The sequence below is a fragment of the Colius striatus genome, chromosome 1 (assembly GCF_028858725.1).
Source record: "Colius striatus isolate bColStr4 chromosome 1, bColStr4.1.hap1, whole genome shotgun sequence".
Taxonomy (NCBI): domain Eukaryota; kingdom Metazoa; phylum Chordata; class Aves; order Coliiformes; family Coliidae; genus Colius; species Colius striatus.
In genome coordinates this window covers 58,816,360-58,830,631 of record NC_084759.1, presented here as the reverse complement: position 1 = coordinate 58,830,631, position 14,272 = coordinate 58,816,360, and the positions used below count along the sequence as shown (strand labels likewise).

Sequence of the window (14,272 nt, the reverse complement as noted above, 5' to 3'; positions counted from 1 at the left end):
TTATCCAGAATGAAATAAGATTTGAGATGTAACTGCAGAATTCTCATTTCACACATTCAGAAACACAGGTCCACCAAAAAGGAGCCATGCTCTCAAATCCATTACTGTGAACAGCATCAAATCACACCTGCATATAGGAACTTTGCAAGAACTTCAGGATTGGGTTTTGGAAAGGACATTGCCAGTTCTGAAAAAAAACACATTATTGAAACTGTTTGGTATGTTTTTAAAGATAAACTATGAAAGAAAATGTGAGTACCGAATTTATTACCTGTATTCTGAAGAAAGAACGACAGCACCAATTGCATAAAGTTATAAAACACCAGTAATAAACGTAAATAATCTTCAGGTTTGCAACGTCAATAGAACACAGACATCTACAAAGAAATATATATATATGTATACATGTAATATAATAAAACCATTCATTAGGGAACAAGAAACATCGCATTTTTGTCCTGTATAAAACAGCTGTACAGTGTGCACACAGACTTTCCAGATCTCTCTAAAATGCCTGTCAGTCACTTCTCCCCATCACCATTTGCTTAATGTAGTTTCTTCATTGTCCATGGGAAAACTTTAAGTGACCGCCTTATACTTTTAAACTAAGGACTTATAGTGCAGTTTGTCTCTGCAGATATATACACATACACATACATATATACACTCACATCTGCACACATATATGTATATGTGTATATATACGAAAAGAACAAACACACACACGTACACGCACACATGACAGATCTAAATAGCTCCTCCATTCTGTGGTCTTCAACGAGTGCTTATAAAAAAATCTCTGCACGCTTTGTGAAAGGGAAGAAAACTTGCTGATTGTGCAGATTTAAGTCATTACATGGTTGAATTCCTAGCAGTCTGCAAACACACACATCTGAATCATATGGTGGTATCCCATATGCCGGAAGATAGTCTGTTGCAGGAGGTATCTTCCACCTTCTTGAGCAGAGTTGGCTTTTTACAAGGGGGTGGAGGTGGGGCTGTGATTCTTTGCTCAGTGTTGTGCAAGATTTGCTGCCAGTCTTCTCTCTCTTCACACAGCTTTCTCCTCCAATCCAGAAGCTCTTGCAGAGCCACACTCTCATTCTCTGAAAGTCTAAGTTGGTGAATAACCTGGTAGTGAGAAGGAAACAATAATTAAAAAGGTGGATAAAGTTAATTTGCCAGGCAGTGTAAAACTGCAACGTCCATGGTGAATGATACTTCGCATAGGATCGTCTGTCTCTTCTCTCATGGAGGTAAACCTGTGGGCAGGGCAGATTCAGATCTTGTTTTCTTACCTCCTTTGTAAGGAGCTCAGCAACATGTATAATGATGTATAAACAATAACGACTTTTAGCAAAATAACCTTCCCTTGAACTCATGCAAGGTGTTGTATACTGTCAAGTCCTGTGTGAGGAAGGAACTGTCTTCTGCTCTCCGTGCATTATTTGCAAAGGGCACTGTGAAGCATTGTAAGCTTATAAACCCATTCTAGTAGGATGATGAACAAAAGTCCTGAGATTGCTACAATGTGCCATGGCTTAGCCATGTTAGATGGTGAGTGGCTATGAGTGCTTCAATTCTAATATTTACAGTTAAACAAATTAATAGGTGCATGTGGGTAAGCACTCAATTTCTACCCTTTTTCTGAGGGAAAGTGTCTTTCATTTGTACTACAGCTGAAAGAAAACAGATCAAACAACCCTGTTAATAACTTGAAGCTACCTTGTCCTCCAAAGCGATTTAAAACTTTGTGCTTAACTCACCACCCCCACTCCCCATTTATCATTTTTCACACTGAAAACAAAGAAAATTCATGATTTAGAATTGCCTTATTTCAGTCTCATGTCCAAAAGTCACAGAAATGAGATTGTGTGAAGTAGCTACCAAAAATGAAACAAATTGAAAAAACTCTCCCATATCAGCAAAGGGTACATGAACAGAGTCCTCTGAAACAAAACAGACTGCCTGCAGTGATTAGTGATCCAAGTTCCTAACAACTTGATCTTGAAACTGTTGTCATATACTCACAAAACACCGTTACATGGGAGTAGTAAGGATCTGACCTTAAATGTAAATACCCAAAGAGCCACAATCAAGAACCTAGAACCTATTTTCCTATTCAGAATTCATAATGTTACTTGTCTCAGGTTACCACTAACCTTAGAAACAGGGGTTGGCCCTTGTCTTCCTCCAGAGAACACATTAACAACTTAAAATGTAGTTTCTCTTGGCCTGAAACTATTTATAATTTCATTCTAAAGCAGACAAACAGTTCTGTACTAGATTCATAATTACCAAGAAGAAACTGTTCCATCCCATTTAACTTTTCTGTTCCAATGATTATTTATTTTGTTCAAGCCAGTTTGAAGCCCTCATGGCAGCACAAGTCCATGAAGCACCAGCACCTAGAGTAGGTACGGAGAACTATTTACTTGAGAGTATTTTATAGTGGAAGGGGCTTATCTAGAGAACATGAACCAAATCCACCATCACAGCTAATGGTCCATGGCCCCTACCTTGCTACCTTTCTTCTTAAAGATCCTAGAGTAGCACGTATAGAGGCACCTATGACATGACTAAAATGTCCATACTTCACCTCACGTGAGAAGTTTGGCTGTTCTTATCAATATTGCATTTATCCTCCTTGTTGTAATGAGAGATGACCGCACAGTAGTTACCACGATGAATTGACGTGCAGTGCCCTTAAATGCTCATGAGACGCTATGCATGTGGTCAGTTCCAGTTGCAAGGAGGAATGAATGACATGAAGAGAAATTTTGCCATTGATGGGCAAAGAGATTCCCAGCATAAAGGACTTAGCTATTGCCTGTGGCTCCTGCTGTTCCTTCATGGAATAGCAGTTACCTGGGTGTAGACACTTATGCAGGCTTTACACTGCTGCTTCCAATTTGTCTTGTGAAAGTCAGATCTTTCACACTTGCTGTTAGAAAAGGAATGAGACATTACATGGACTTGCCTGAAGATCAAAGGGGAATCTGAATAACTTCTGATTGGTTGATGCTTCAGAGAGAAATTTATTAACCTATATAATGTCTAAATCAGACCTTTTCTACTTTTGAGTACAGTTGTAAATTCAGCATTTCTAAGAAAAAAAGAAATTCATTGAAAGATTTCATTAAAGCATGTTTTGGTACCATCACAGTTGCATACCACTATGAAGTCAAAAACCTCTTTTATCTTTACACAAAATGCAACACGGCATCTCAGCGACTCAAAGGAAAAGAAAATGTTCCACAAATATTAGAGGGATATCAGGGATTTCTAGTGTACCAAAACATATTACATTTTCTTTAAAAAAAGGTTTTCTTTTTCAGTGTGGAAGAAACATAGAATCACAAAACAGCTTAGGTTGGAAACGACCTTTAAGATCATTAAGTCTAACTTTTAAGGTAGTGCTGTCACATCCACTACTAGGAAAGATTAGAAGATAAATGAAAAGTTTGTAAATGGAAATAGTTCATCATGAAAGACAGGTCAGGTAGCTTTATCTTATAGAACAGATGTATAGCTTGGGAGGCACTGCAGCTTACTGTGGCAAATTTCTGCATATTTTTGTGGGTTTAAATTACAGGCATAACCCAGTTTAGAAAACAGGTAGATGGGAATCTGGTCTTCCAATTTAGACATTGTATTTGCATAGACAACCTACATTCTAGGCATGTCATGAAGCTGTGTTAGGCATGCTTCTCAGAGAGGTGCTGGAACACACAAAGAGCAAGCTGTGTTAGACTCTCATTGCAGTAGTTTCATATGAATGAGTTTCAGAGACATGTGCCTGAACATCTAGGTAAGTACACTTAAATGGAAAGATATATTGAAACTCTGTATTATTGGATGTGCTCAGGTGACAAAAGTTTGAGAGCATGAATCTCGTAGTACAGAGTAATTTTCACTTTTGAAAGATGGATAAGGTATTTGAACAGGGATAGCACTGCTGCTATTCTAAGAAACAAGAAGGCACACAGGTGCAGGATGAAAAGCGGGTACATTTTGCCTGGGCAAGGCAATTGACAAATGAATCCTATTTATAGCTTACAGGCACTGCCCTGCTTATGCAAGCTGTAAATAAATGTTGGGTCAGCAGTTTCACAATAGAGCTCATTTTCCAGTGTATAGTGGACAAATGTTGGTCCAGCTCACAAATAAGTGTGCATTTTCTATCGTATTTTTAAACAAGGATGGAAAAATATCTCAAATTTAACTCATTACAAGATTGATCTGGTAGGTAAGATGGAAAAAGTTTATATTGCAACCCAGGTGAAGGACATGCAATGGAAACTCAGTGTAATTGAATTGCGGGAAAATGCATAAGAAATGGCAAAGCTTTAAATGAATCAGTTAATTTAGTTAGACATATTTGAATAACATGATATTTTTTATCTTTTGCATTCATGACTAGACCTGTGACAAACTAAAAATTGATTATATGTATTCACTATATAAAAGACTTGCTGAATAATTTTACATGAAGCACAATGTAATCCAGCAAAATATATTTCTTTATTATTATTCTATATCCTGAACACCGAACAAACAACTTCAACTATTAAGGGGTAGAAATGGTAACAACTGTAGGCCAGGATTTTGCTACTCAAAGTCAATAGTCAATCAGACGTGGACAACATAACGTTCAGGCTAAACCCTCAAAAACATACAGTATTTGACTAGCTAGCATTTAACAGCTCTGTCATCTGGTGGAAACGCCATCCCTATGTTCAGTATTCAGAGCCCTCACCGAGCAAAAAAGAAAGACTGAAGTGTCACAGACAGTGATGTACAAGGGAAGAGAATGTGGATCTGTTATAATCATTGAAGCTGCAATGGACTGAAGCATTTAAACAAGATCCCTATTTTCTACTTTGAAATATGGCAAAATGAACAAAATAAACTTGTAATGACAAGTCCAGAGAAGAGATCTCAAGATTTGTTGCTCCCACCTCCCAGCTCAATCTATCAGACTGCAGAAGCTCTTCTCCTGGCACTAGTGATTTTCTTTGGTGACAGAGAACCTATGACTTGGTTTCATCAACGCATGCATGGAAGACTTTCACCTGGTGGTTAGAGCATCCTGGGAAATCAGAGGATGTGGATTTGACTTCTCACAGGTTAAGGAAGAGACTGAGTTCCCACATGTACTGAGAAGATTCTGTGATTACAAGAAGTGGACTCTGAGTGAAACAAAGGACTTTGGCTCTTGTACTTTTGCTGTTCATGAGAGATAAGTATGCTAAAGGAAATCCTTCAGAGCAAGTTCCTTGTGGTTTCAGAGCACAAGAGACAGTGGAGACAGAACAGTTTGGTTGTATGTTGGCAACCATGAAAATCATAGAGCACTGTTTTGCCGACTGAGTTACACACATTTAAGAATTGCACAATTGTTGTAGAATGAGACCCTGAACTGCTTTCTGGTTTTAGGCTTCTATTCTGCCTAACTTTGACTTTACAGCCTAAAGTAAATACACTGGATTTTGACTTCATCTTAGAATCAAGATGAGTTGCTATAAGGCAAGTCAATAAATTATTTTAATTATAATCTGATTTCTTAGGCTAGTTAAAAAATCCAGTGAGTTTTTAATTATGGAAAGTTGAAGGTTTCACATTTTAAAATCATTTGTGACAAAAGGTATGGCAGGCAAAAAGATTAATAGGTCCATTTGAAATTAAATTTAATTTGAGTTATTTAGAGCTTTGTCTCTAGAACCTCAGGAAATTAATTTTGCATTAAAAGATGAAAGTCTATAACTTTACAGAGGACACTGTAACATTCAAATGTAACAAAAAGCATATATTATCTATTTGTGTGTCAAATGCAACTGTCTTAAACATCAAGCTACGGCTACAGGACTCATTAAACTGTCTGCCAAACAGAGATATATAAATTTGCATCAGTAGATTATTTTGAGTATTTCACATAATTTTGCTCTCTCCATGACCAAACGTAGGGTATGTGCGTATTGTACTCTAGTCAATTTTATTATTGTTTGAGATCGCACTGATTCTTCTGCTACTATTGAACAGAAAATGAAAATAAGTATTTAATTACATCCCTGTATGTTAAAACATGCAAATACTTTTCTTTGTACAAAAAGTAGCTCTGCAGAGTTCTGTTTTTAGTTGCTTCTGTAAATTTTAGTGAAATTTCTGAATATAAACAGGTAAGCACAACGGAAAATAGATTTTTAAACCACAACACAGTTTAAGGACTTATCAAGCATAAAAACCTGTGCTCATGAGACATTAGCATGAGGTATTCCTTTTACTTTTTACTTTCAGAGAAATATTGCCAATTATTTTTTAATAGATTTGTCAGTGTTCGTGCTTTAAAATAGCTGTCAGTAAATGCTCACAATTAATGATTAGAGAATTATTAAGTTTCCTTCCATTAGTGTGTTAAACTGTTAGTAAAGTTGAGGTCCCATCACAGAATCCATAGGGAGATTGTGTTAAGAAGAACAATTTTACTTTTCGAAAATTTAGTCAGGATCTGAAGTGAATTATGCAATAACATTTGATGATAAACTATCATAGTTATCTTAGAAATGGAACTACCTTGACAAAACCCATGTTTTAAATTTTTGCCAGTTTGTAAGCTGCCTAAAAATGTAAGCAGAATGAATTTCAGCCAATAGGTGACTCACAGTTATCCTTATTAGAGACCTAAAAAGCAGATTACAAACCCCAGTGGGTCTCTTGTGGATCATCAGTTTTGAAGATAGAAGTGATCAGGATGCTCTCATCTCTCATTTCAGAATTAAAGGCACAATTTACTTCAGTAAATCTGGAAATAATTCATACTGTATCTGATTATCAGCAATATCAACACATTTTGATTCAACCTGTGATAAGAATGCATTTATCTCACAAAAACGTTTTTAATTCCTTTTAATGGCTTTATCTGTTTCCTTTCTTTATTTTTTTGCATCTGACGAGCCTTTACACTGACTGCTTTTAAACACGCATGGCACATTTCCAAACTATGGTATAGACACATTGCAACCTCTGAAAAAATCCTGCTCCTTCAGCTTCAAAGACATATATTTGTTTTCTTCTATGTTACTAAAAAAAAGCATAAAGTAGGAAAGGAGCGCTGTTCCACCAATTCTTGAATCACTAAAAAAAAACCCCAAACCTGTCAGCCTACACGTTATTTACCAATACAGTATTCATTTAAAGATACAAGGGGAAACCACACAGTAAACTGAGAGTGTATTAAGAAGCTTAGGCAACCATTCAATGTAAATCAAATCAATATGCAAATTTGTCTTTGATTGGGAAACTTGCATGGGCCATGTAATACCCCAGCAGGGAGTAAAGAGCAGCTATGATAGATGAGTTTACATGCTTCTAAATTCCAATTAAAAATCTTCAAATACAAATGTACCACTGGGATCCAAGCTGATTCATGTGATTGTCTTGTGAATGCTGGGACATGCATTTTTTTGTAAATTCAGACCCAGTGGACATAATAACATGCTATGTGATATGTAATAATAAAGAGATTTTAGTTAATTGTTCTTCTAAACTGCAGATGATTTTTCTTTGTGTTAGACCGACCTTATAACCTCAAGAAAACCCAAAACAAAAAAAACCCCTCTCCAAATGGATGGCAAATGGCTTTATTAGAAAGGCGAAAATTACAAGGCAGACAGGTGCTCCGTCTGGTGCAAATCTGGGATTGCTCTGGAGAAAGCTTAAATAGAGATAAATGTGAGATTCATAAGTGATATATATATATTACATTTGCTTTGTTCTGAACAAGAAAGTATCTTTTACCTCTCGGTTAAAAGTCTTATTACATCAAAAGAATAAACTACCTTCAGAACAGGTGTTACATAGATGACATACCAAAGGAAGTTATAACTTTGCTGACACTTAAAAATTGGGGGATAATCTCAAAAGTAACTTTGTATTTTAAATAAAACTAAAAAGGGACTACAATCCTGAACAAAGCTGGATTATCACAAGAGCAAAGAATAAATATTTTCCCTTCTGACAAGTATTTTTCAGCTATCTGTATTTCATAGATTCATAGAACGGTAGGGGTTGGAAGGGACCTTTAGCGATCATCTAGTCCAACTCCCGTGCAGAAGCAGGGTCACCTAGATCAGGTCGCATAGGAACATGTCCAGGCGGGTCTTGAAGACCTCCAAGGAAGGAGACTCCACAACCCCTCTGGGCAGCCTGTGCCAGGGCTCCCTCACCCTCACAGTAAAACAATTTTTCCTTATGTTTAAGTGGAACTTTTTGTGTTCCAGGTTCACCATTTTTTGAGGAAGAAATTTAATTTTTGTCCAAATATCAGTTATGAAGTGATGCTGGAAGCAGGATATTCTGGTGTCAGAGACCACGCAGGCTAAGGCATCTTTGATTATCTAGTCCAGCTGTCTGCTATCACATGGCATTTGGAAAACTCTCAGGCTTCATCCTATAAACATCGATTCCACTGTTTGCCTTGGTCTGGCATTCTGAAAGGATTTGCCAGAAAAATGTATGAAAGAACAGTCCAGTAAGGGTTGCTATTTACAAAATTAACTCTTTCTGCAGCAGGTCCTTCCTCATAGATCTGTGGAAACTGAGACATCACACTGGAAAAAGAGGCTCCCCATAGCTCTCTGGTTTCCCTAGGCAGCAGCATCTTCTCGTATTTGTCAGAAAGATTTTTTGAAAAATGTTTTTTTTGGGGAATAAATTTTACTTGCAAAAACAGGTCTTGGTCTTCCGTACTTTTATACCTTTCCCACAGTGAAGTAGTTATGTGCGTGGGACAGCAATATTTTCAATTAATTAGGTAAAGCATCTGCTATACAGTTTTGAGGTATTTCAAGCAATCAAGCAAAGATTTTCTATCCTTGCAAAATAAAACCAGCTCTCAAATCCTGAGTATGGCTGTCATGTGTAATCTGGCAGAAAGTATTAGAAGGTAGGCAACGTTCAATAATATATGACAGCACACATCAGGCACTCTGATTACCTGAGCTACAAATGCAGTTGGACAGGACTATACGTTCAAAACAAGGATGTATTTTATTTATTTATTTGGACCTTGTGGATTTCAACTACTTACTTATTATTATTTGTTTTGATTGATTTTCTTTCATCTCTAGATTTCTGCTATCAACTACAAAATGACACGTTCCCAGAGTGTCTGAAACATTAATGGATAGTGAAATATGCTGCTTTTTTTTCTCAAAAGTAATTCTTCTTTCTCCAGATAAAGTGAATACACAGTATTCTTTAAAACTGTCAGAGCATCCTCCTAATTCACCTCTGACGCTGAGAAAAAGCTGATGTTCAGAACAGCAACTGTGCCTTTCTCAAGATGAATTCTGAAAACTGGTCATTTATTGTAGAGGTCTTCAGAACAGCTGACCTAACAATGCTATTACTGCTTTTTACATAATCTAACAAAAAAAAAGTGTCTGAAAAATGAAATCAAATTGCTACTTAATTGATCACTACTGCTTTGTGGTATTAATGGAGATATTTTACTTAATCAGTTAACAGACTATGTTCGCCACAATGCTTTTCAAGTAATTACAAAAACAATCATTGACTCCAATTTCCTAATGTTGTGTATCATTCTTTCTTGTATAAAATCACTACTCTTACGGTCAAACAATGTTAGAGGCAAACACCACTTAATTTGTGGTCTGTTGGCAGCCTACATTTGCTAATCTATATGCACATTGCAATGCACGTTGGGCAGAAGGACCAAAGTATTTTCTCTCACACCAAGCACTTATGACTAAGTCAGGAGTGAAGTTACTCTCCATAGGTGCTCTGGGGTAGTGGATCAGACTCCCATTGTACTCAAAGGTGAAGTAAGCTTTTTTAAGGTGATCCATTGGCCATTGTGGCAGTTCAGGGAGAAAAACTACACACTTTAATCCAACACTTGAACTTAGAGACAGCACAGAAAGTTTTCATCTCTTCTGAATAATCAAAATGCTAAGAGGATGAAGCACTGGAAATAGAAAAGGAGCCTCAAACATGTAGGGAGCTGACTGTGGCATTAATGGTTCAAAGAGGGGAATCTGCACTTTGCCTTCTAGAAGAAGTCACAGCAGTCAGATCTAGGACATTGTTGCTGAGGAATGGGGCATCAGGTCTCCAAAAGTTCTTGATACAGAAACACAAGATATTGTTAACTACTGATGAATTTATACTATGAGTTATCTCATACCATTTCATCTATTAGGCACATGTTTTGGACTGTAAATCTTCTAAAAATAATGCCACACTGTTGTATGACCTGATTTTTGTCTGTATGTGGCATTACAAAAAGAATTCTTTGACATTACTGTCAAAACAATAAACAAAACACAATTCAGGAAGATACATTGATGCAGATCAAAGACAAATATATAACATTCTATGTCCTGTCTTGGATGTTACAGGATGTTATGTGTTTACAAAGGCGTTACTGATTTTTTTCTTATACCAGACTTGTTTGATTGCCACGTTTTGCTTCAAAGATGATCAAAGATTACTTCCAGTTAATAGGCAAACACGACAGACGTTAATTATGAATGTTAGAGCCCAGTGTTTAGAACTGTGACAATGGGTGGGGGGTAGCAACACATAGCATTCTTGACTATTAATTTTTTTAAACTTTTGAACAGTCAACAAAAGAAGTGATTGGCAACAAATATTAAATCAAGTAGGAACAAAGAGAGCCCTTGAAACTATAATGAATATGCAGCTTTTTCTGAGGGAAGAGACTGCTGAAAGCAATGAGATTTCATGAAATAAGAGCTATGGCTTAAGCAATAATGAAACAGTAAATACATTCTTCAAGAATATGAAAAGACACTTCCCATTTTTCATTGTCAGATGTTGGCTTCTATATTACTGCAATCTGCAAACCTGCACTATGGGGTTTAAACAAAATAGAAGAGATAAGACTGCAGAATTTTTAATATAACAATATGTGAAAAAATAACTATCATTTTTTATCTTACCTCTCTGAGCATGTGACAGATAAAACATGTTTTAGAAGTGAGTAACAAAAACCTTGTGCCAGGGTGTATTGTATGTCTGATATTAGCCTACTAGGATTGTAAGCTGTTTCTTTGTGTCTTGTTCTGGGACTATTTCCATAGGATGCTGAACATATGTGACAACATTTGATTCCAGATAAGGCAACATTCAGCCATTAGAAAGCTAAACTGCACAAAGAAGCTTTGCATCTTTTAATGGGAAATTTTCTATGTTTCCTCTTGGATGGCTTAATCTTCAAGAGACTATGGTCATGGACTAACCTGCACAGAGAGCAATCCTCTAAATGTAGGTAAATTATTAAAATTGTTATTATTTTATGGAACATAAAAGATGACATTGATACATGTATGAAGATTAAAATAATATCTGGAACATCACTTAGACTTTCTATGTTTTTACTCCATGGTCTCTCTGTCTCTTCCCTCTTTCTAAATCTCCTGTTATTTACTTTCTCTCTCAGTCGTTTTATTTTTCCTCAAACCTTACTTCTCTGAATCATCCTTTATCTGGTGACTGTTTTACTCCCCACTCCCACCCCACACACACTCTAGTCTTTAATCTGCCCCTCACTTCCCATCTGTTCATTATCTCCAGGTTGTCCATCTCATCCTGTTACAGGCAGACCATGTTGCTACTTGCTGCCCACATAAGAAACAAGGAGTCTTTTAGCTGGCCTTTTTTTCTTCATTCCACTGTATCTTTCTCACACCACATCCCACTTTGTAGTGAACGTTAATAACAACTTAAAAATATTTTTAGCCCCCCCCCCCCCCCCAAAAAAAAACCAACCAAACCTGGATCTTTGAAAAAGAACACAACAGGACCGCTTTGCTTTTGTGTGAGGTGCCAAAGATACAGTCTTGCTTTTGTTGACTACCTCATCTTGCTGCTCTTGTTGACATTTCAAACAACTTCCATGTTTCAACAGTCTTTATGGTCTAACTTTTAAACATATGTACTCGTAAGAGCTAACAAGAACAGAGGAAGTAATAAATACAGTTTGGAGAAGAGAGTCTACTGGACTGGCTAATGAATGGAAAAATGCTTCATATAAAAGAAAAAGAGTCCATAAGTAATATTTTAAAAAGCTTCTTTTAGTTTAGAGGAGATATTGGGGTTTGGATCCTGCTAAGGAATTTTCAACATTTGTGGAGTTTCCAGTATGCTTTGGGATCACTTTCTGGAGGGTGACTGAATATAAACGAGACTTAGTCATAAAAAAAAATTCCATCTAAGCAAGATTATAGCTCAAACAATCAGAGGAGCTATTCAGGGAGCAAGAAATGCAGCACAGCTACCAAAAGGTTCTCTGTAGAAGCTGAGTTAGATGCCGACCTTGCAGCTGATGTATGTGGGCTTAGTCACTAAGAGCAAAGTAAAGGTAGATTAGGATATTGTTTCTTGTGGTATCATTTTACTGTAGATTTCTAGTTTACATTTTAAAGATTTCCTTGACTAGCATGTTTTGGTTTACAAGGAAAGCAAAAAATACACAGAAACTGGTACACCTGCAGCTGGTGTTGGTGAAAAGAATTTATGTATCTCTGATAAAAAATAGTTTTTTAAAGATAAACTAGCCAAATCCCAGAATCACAGAATCTTAAGGGTTGGAAGGGACCTCGAAAGATCATCTAGTCCAATCCTCCTGCCAGAGCAGGACCACCTAGAGTAGGTCACAAAGGAACTCATCCAGGTGGGTTTTGAATGTCTCTAGAGGAGACTCAACAATCCATCTGGACAGCCCGTTCCAGTGCTCCAAATTCATGGTTTAGTTTTCATCTTCATTGAAGATAACGATGATACTACAGTGACATATCAGATGTTAGGTTCTTCATGCTTTTATGTGATACTTATTTGCAATCTGTAGATATAATAACTTTGAAATCTACAATTGTACAGCCACAGAATGATATGAAGGAAAAGTTATTAATTAAAAATAAAATTTTATATTATTTTAACATGGAATACTATAATTTCTTTTGATTTAAGTTTTTTCATTTCTGATGAGATTAAAAAAACCCTTTATGGTTAATACTTTTCCACTTTTCCCAGCAACTTTCAAATAAGAAATAGTTTGTTAGTATTTTAACAATTATGTGCAATTCTTGTCCTTTTACATTCTGCAGCAATATGACCTTCAAGTAATGATTTTGCCCTAGAAAAGTAGTATTGGTGGCCCACAGTGAACTTTTTTGTTTGGTTGGGTTTTTTTAACTTTACTTGAGAGATGATCAGTTAAGATGCTGAGGTCACATCTGCATGGCTTTTTATACTTGGTAATTGCTTCTAATAGCATTTGTTAAAAGATTGATCCTTATGATGCATATCAACAGATACTGAGCTAAAGAATTTGCACTCTGAAGTGTGTGGATTTGCAGTATGCAGTATCAGGCAGTGATGCAGGTAATTATCACTTGATGTGACAACATGATGGTACCGTAAACCACAATGCCTAAACTTTAGCTGAATGTATATGAGCCTTGAGATCTTGTGACAAAAATAAATTAACTCCTGTCACTTCAGCAAGGAACTAGCAGGGAGATATTAAAAAAACCCATAAATATTAGAAGTCCCTGAAAGCTAATGAACCAGTTTCCTTTAGCTGAAATGACAGAGTGCCTGCCAAGAAATCCAAGGACCCAGTCTATGTTTCTCTCTCTAAAGCAATTAGTCAATCAGTACCTTCACAGATCTGTGAAGCAATCTGTCTTATTTCATACGTCTGTGCAAGAATTTCTTTAAAGTGATAAGGTTACTGCAGTGAAGCCTGGCAACGGCTTTTACAATAGGCTTGTATGCTGTTAGAGTAACCAGCAGCATGCTAAGAAATGTCAACTGTAATTAAAACCAATCATTTTCAAATACATGTCATGCTTTGGAAATGGTGAGGAATGCTTTTTACAGTAAGAATTCACAGCCCTGTGAGCACAGACTTTTTTTTAAGATGGTTGTTTTGTGGGAGGAAGATTTTTTTTTCTTTTGGCAACATCATTTTGGAAGATGTTTATTCATTAAGGCAATTGTATCAAAAATCCTAGAAATGCAAGTTTATTCTCTAAACTTCTCACAGTTCTTATTTAGCTTAAGGCCTGGCCCTTATATATTCTGAGTACATGGCATGGACTCTATTTTAAAGAAACACTTTGTGAAAGTGTTTGTGAAGCACTTTGGCAAAGCAACGATTTACTGAAAAGTGACATTTCAAACGACTGAACTGAAACTGTGTTCAGCTTTAGGCAAGTATTTT

At 36.5% G+C, this 14,272-nt stretch overlaps 1 protein-coding gene across 1 annotated transcript in view; it reads right to left on the bottom strand.

The window, feature by feature from the left end:
• Positions 1–250: 250 nt before the first annotated feature.
• The window catches only part of MYO16 (myosin XVI), a 374,343-nt gene continuing 360,321 nt past the window's right edge, over positions 251–14,272 (bottom strand). The window contains exon 35 of the mRNA XM_061996543.1: positions 251–1,131. Coding sequence (XP_061852527.1) covers positions 898–1,131 — 234 coding nt within the window. The 3' untranslated portion in view covers positions 251–897. The remainder of the gene's footprint in view (positions 1,132–14,272) is intronic.